The 6,000-nt window shown below is 29.0% G+C and overlaps 1 protein-coding gene across 8 annotated transcripts in view; it reads right to left on the bottom strand.

Moving 5' to 3' along the window:
* Positions 1-3,635: 3,635 nt before the first annotated feature.
* LOC115886898 (monocarboxylate transporter 3) overlaps positions 3,636-6,000 on the bottom strand; it is a 76,086-nt gene continuing 73,721 nt past the window's right edge. For all 8 annotated transcript variants that reach the window (XM_030906232.1, XM_030906225.1, XM_030906240.1 and 5 more), the window contains exon 12: positions 3,636-5,787. Coding sequence is in view for 7 of the 8 variants with exons in the window: in XM_030906225.1 (XP_030762085.1) it covers positions 5,772-5,787 (16 nt within the window). In the remaining variant the exon portion in view is untranslated. The remainder of the gene's footprint in view (positions 5,788-6,000) is intronic.

Here is a 6,000-nt window from a genome sequence, read left to right as displayed (position 1 = left end):
AAAAATATTATAGTTGTATTTTTTTAAATGGAACACCCTATATATTATTATATTTTTGGATTCTACGATTGAAATAAAGGTAAATTTGATTAAGGTTTATCACACTTAAACCTTACCGTTTTTGAAATATTTTCAATTTTATGAAATTGCAGTAAAAATTTTAAGGCTTCATTTCTCCAAGAGTATCAAAGTTTTTAATACTAAATTTTTACTGAAGATTATTTATTAATCAGATATTGTGTTGCTATAATAAACATTTTACTACCTTATACAAAGTGTCCAAAAATTTATATCAAATAATGACTAGCTTTAAACGGCAATAACTTATCTAATTTAAATGGAACACCCTATATATTTTACGTAAATCAGATGCACAATGTAATTGTCTATGAAATTGTAATATACCATTTTTTACCCATCTCTTCAAGTTTTCGTATAAAATGCATTTTCTTATAATTTAGACTTCATTTATCACTATACCCATGGAATTGACATTTTAGCTTATTTTTAAAGATGTAACAAATTTTCAAAGGATACAGATACTAATATTGTCGCTATAGTTCGCTTATTTAATTAAAAAATAAAAAAAAAACTGTTTAAATATTTTTTGTTAAAGAGGACCAATTAATATGATCCCAGTATTCAAACTACATTAATTGACTGTTTACGTTGATTAATAATAATTGCTCCAAATACAAAAAAACTGTATTTTGTGTGTGTATTAGACAGTGTTGTAAAAAGTAAACTTTATATATTGTATTTCATTTTTTGACGAATGACGACGTTCATTTTCATAACTTATTATTATATTGATTTCTGAGCCAAATGCATATTTATTTAGAACAGCTTATTAATTAAAACAATTTAAAAGTATGTAATTAACTAAAATTTTTGGTGTTTTTGGTCCGAAAAATGATAATGGTGGGATATTTAATTGGTATACTCTTTTACAAAGATTTAAATAGTTTTTTTTTACATGCCAATGGGTTGCAATATTTACCACCTGTATATTTTGTACATATATGGTGCTATAAAAAAATCTGAAATGTCAATATTCCATGGGTATATTGATAAATGAGGTCTAAATTATAAGGAAACGCATTTTCTACAAAAACTTGAAGGGATGGGTAAAAACGGTATAATACAATTTGATAGACAATTACATTGTGCATCTGATTCACGTAAAATAGATAGGGTGTTCCATTTAAAATAAACAAGTTATAGCCGTTTAAAGCTAGTAATTATTTAATATAAATTTTTGGATACTCTGTATAAGGTAGTAAAATGTTTATTATTGCAACACAATATCTGATCAATAAATAATCTTCAGTAAATATTTAGTATTAAAAACTTTGATACCCTTGGAGAAATTAAGCCTTAAAATTTTTACTGCAATTTCATAAAATTGAAAATATTTCAGAAACGGTAAGGATTAAGTGTGATAAACCTTAATCAAATTTACCTTTATTTCAATCGTAGAATCCAAAAATAGAATAATATACAGGGTGTTCCATTTAAAAAAATACAACTATAATATTTTTTACTTATTTGGGACACTCTGTATCTTGTAAAAATAATTTTAAATTGTACCTCTAATAGTCCTTCAACGAACCCAAAACTTAAAATTTGTAAAAATCTAATCGTTTAGCTAGAATACACCGTGTCGTATGTGGTGAACAACCCTGTATATTGTTTATTATTTATTAATTTATTTCTCCGAAATTTAAAAAAGTAAATAATATCCTAGGATTATGTGGAAGGATCAGGAAGGAAAACAAAAATGGCAATAAAATACAGCGGGCTGCATTTAAATCCCTAAGTTCTATATTATAGGAGCTATAACTGTTCGAGGCATTGCTGCATCCTTTAAAGCCCTTTATGTTTTTACTACTATAGTCTCTAAATAAGTATTTAAATCTATTTTTTTATTCAAAAATATGATCTGTGTAATATGTAGTTATTGTAATAATTTATTAAATAATCTACATGTGTAAATGTATAGAAATATATGTGAATTATTTTATATATACGTACATTACATTGTACATTAAGTCTGTAGAATGTAATTTATCTTTTTATTATAAATAATTATACAATTTAAAAAAACTTTAGAGTTGGCTTGGAAATTAAGTTTGCTGTCACTTTATATGGTCTTTTTAATATGTAAATATTATTATGTAAAGTAGTACATAAGGCAGAATTCAGTTATATTTTTAGTTTTAAGATTGGAATTGTATAAAAAATACTGTATGATTGATCAGTGGCGGCTCGTCAGGGTAGGCAAGGTAGGCGGCGCCTATCCTATAAGATTTTGGCAGAATTTAAGCGATTTATTACATTACATTATTTACTATTAATGTTGCCAATACATAAAAATACTGTTAATACACGAAAGTGTGTTTTAATAATCAATATTGTTTTAATATTTGTGGTCTTGTATATTAACAATACCGCTGGCGTACGGTGACCGCTGATTGTGCCGCTGCGTTAGAAAACAAAATAATTTTGACCGTTGGAGTGCCTTTGTTCGGCGATTTCTACATCGCCTACTATCAGAGTCGATGCACGACGTACGGCAGTCTTCTGTCTCTGTCTAACTCATCGTGCGGTAGCGACGCGATGTAAGTCGGAGTTGTATCATATTAAGGCGGGGCTTAGGCGAAATCTCCGGTCGCCTTCGCATGAAGTCGTGCAGGCTCGGTAGACTTAGATGTTAAGGGTATATTCCGGATATTTCATAGAGATATGATTGGGCGACTTATCGCAGATTGGGCTACTTTAAAAATCATTTTGGGACACATTTTATCTTTCTGCGAATAGTCGCAGATTGAGCGAGTCTCAAAAATTTTCTGTGATTTTTTGGGCTACACAGGAAACATATTTTAGGTTGGCTTCTTCTTCTTCGAAAGTTGAAATGGCCCATGTTGCTCGGGGCAACGGCAAAATCGGCCAAACAAAATACAACCTCAACACCGAGACGTATGTCGATGCTTATGATCTTCTTCTTAGGCATAAAAAAACTTTAGCCATAAAATACCTATGTCAAAGAGCCAAAGAATCACCCCCTTTCCTATGCCCCTTTCGTTTGTATATGATATTTAGGCACTGCATATTAATCTAAATATGTTGCTGTTCAATGATCATAATATTGCTGTTCAATGATCATAATATTATTAACCAAAATTTAATAATTATTTCTCTGTAGTTCTTTTTCCTTGGCCCCCCCCCCCCAGGGGGGGATTTGATATGATGAATATTCGGCATAATTGGGGACGGGCTACACTGGCTACAGGATGAAGCACTCGACATTCCGAACCGATGCCTCTAAATGGACGAAATCGTCAGGATTTTTCTTAATGGGTCGATTGGAATCAACTCGGCACGTAGATAGAGGTACCCGAAAGTGAATCAAATTATTTATTAATTTTTAATTTATTACTTTTTCAACATTTCGAACTACACTTTTTCAAACATGTCCTTCAAATCCTTCAATTTAATAGCTGTGAGTAAGAAGTTTCACTTCAAATCTGCGCACATAGTGCGCACACAATTTTTTTTTCTTTATCTTTTTTAGAGTGTCATTTTTGTATGTAAGCAATAAAACATTCATAAGGTAGAAAATTAAACGACATATATCGAGAGATCATAACAATTTTATTTATTAATGAATCATATTTCTGATGATGAAACGTTATTTAGGTGCACAGGTACCTAGTAATCTATATAAGGCTACAGAGTTACTTTACAATTTATTTGTTTGTTTTTATACCGACTTGTGACTGTTCTGAGCATTTTTTGAACGAAACCTAAACACTAAGTCTAATGTACATACATATAATATATTGTTAAACAGCGATTTAACACAGGCAAAACGTCAAAATATAATGTCCCAGACGCTTTTATTTTTATTTGTTTCTCTTAATGTTTTTATGCTCTTATACACACATTATACGCACACACTACTTCTTACAATTAATTTTTCTCTTAAGTTAGAGACTGTACGACTTTTTTTCATTCATTTTTGCACGTAATTTTTTAAGCTTAAAAGTGTCTACGCACCCTCTGACTTGTGTAGACTTTTCTTAGCCTAAATAACTTAATTAAAGGTAGATTGACTGATTACTTCATTTAATAATCTTGACTAAGTTGGAAGGTGTGTAGAGACTATATTATTTTCTGCTTAGGTTAAAACTTATACAATAACAAATAAAAATTAAAGAACTAGTTTTGTTATATACAATTATTTATAATAAAATGGTAATAAAATTAGTAGAAAGTGGTATTAATGAACGTTTTTGTTTTGCAAAGGTTTATACAATAGATTTTACACAGGGTAAATATACATTCCAGAAAAAAATAATTGTCAAAAGAAATGATCCAATGATACTAAAATATTACACAACAATATTTTTTCCTGCAATGTTTATTTATGACCACTCTATATAATAAATAACGAGACTCGACTAAGTACATTCCATGATTTTTTTCAAGCATCTTAAGATTTGTTGACAAAACATTGATACAATGCTTTTCTACCTCTAGTTCACGTTGCCGTACTTGACTACTCACTATCTTTTCTTTAACAAGTATTTATATTTAAAATTCATATCACAGATATTTAATTAATAATACTTTGCTAAAATATAAAAAAGAAAAATATAAAGTATTCAAAGTAGTAAAAAGAAAACAAAATATTAAATAATGTTAAGATATTTATTAATGTTCGATTTGGCAACAATGCTAAGATTTGAATCTTAAGTATTTCTTTACATAGTCTTCAAACGAGTCTCGTTATTTGGATTAATCTATAGTTCACATTCTATCATCCTTACAGATCTGTTTTACATTCTTTTTCAAACAGTTATTTTCTTAAGTTTTTTTGAGTAATTTCATACAATGATAAAACTGGAAGTACAAGTTTTTTTTAATAAATACCGGCCGCATTAGACTTTGTAGGCCTAAATAAGTTTAATGAACACATTTCAGACGTAATGAACAATACAGAGCCCCTTATTGAGTTCAATCAAAACTTCTGTTTTCTATCGTAACCTGTGAAAATATGATTCACCGTTTATTATATTTAATTTACTCACAAACATTTTTTATAGTTAGAAGTTCATTTAAAAAAAAAAAGAGAAATTTACAGATTTTATTGACACATACCATAAGGTTTTCACTTCTGTTATAAAAAATAGTGATCGTAGGTTACTTATATGGGCAAACATTTTTTGTACCATGTATTTCGCATTATAAGGTTCTACATATGCTATTTATTTCTTATTATACACAGGACAAACTTTTGCGCACTGTGTATAGAAGAAAATTCAGAATAATTCAGTTGCGTTTTATTCGAAGATCAGTTCAGTTGCATTTCTTCTAACTTAAGTATAAATAGGGTACTTGTAAAAGCCATGCAATTCGTAGTGTACAAAAATCAGTCTCATGAATTTGTTTTATATTCCCAATTCAACTCATTCGAATAAAATTCAACTTTTTTTTCAAAACAAAAAATTAATCAGCTGAAAAACGATTTTTTTATTCTAATACTGGTGAAACGCATTTTTAGAGTGTATCTTACAGTCCTAAGTAAAAAAATTAAATTGTTTTTCCCTTAAAGTAAGCTTTGCGAACTACTAATACAGTTTGATTATTATTATGTACTATTTTTTCTTTTTGAGGAAGAAATGGGGATGGGCCTTGGTAAAAAAATTTCAAAAATCGAATCTTTTTGAACTCTTCACAATGTTGAAGAATCGCTTCTATATTTTTGTTTATTGTACTGGGCACCTACAAGGAAAATTAAATAATATATTTAGGGCGTCTCAAGAATATCTCAAACAATTTTCATTAACCCATAAAAAATAATCCCAAGTGGAGTCTGAAAAATTCACAATATTCTGCTGTTAAGCTATGAACAACTCTAAAACTTTTTACTGCCACTGATACACTAACTTCAAAATCGATTAATGGCTTACAATGTTGTAACCTGTCCTACATTAC

Source organism: Sitophilus oryzae, unplaced genomic scaffold (genome assembly GCF_002938485.1).
Source record: "Sitophilus oryzae breed Bouriz unplaced genomic scaffold, Soryzae_2.0 scaffold_1146_pilon_pilon, whole genome shotgun sequence".
NCBI lineage: Eukaryota > Metazoa > Arthropoda > Insecta > Coleoptera > Curculionidae > Sitophilus > Sitophilus oryzae.
Note: the sequence above shows the minus strand (reverse complement) of the source record. Positions and strands in the feature narration are given on the sequence as shown.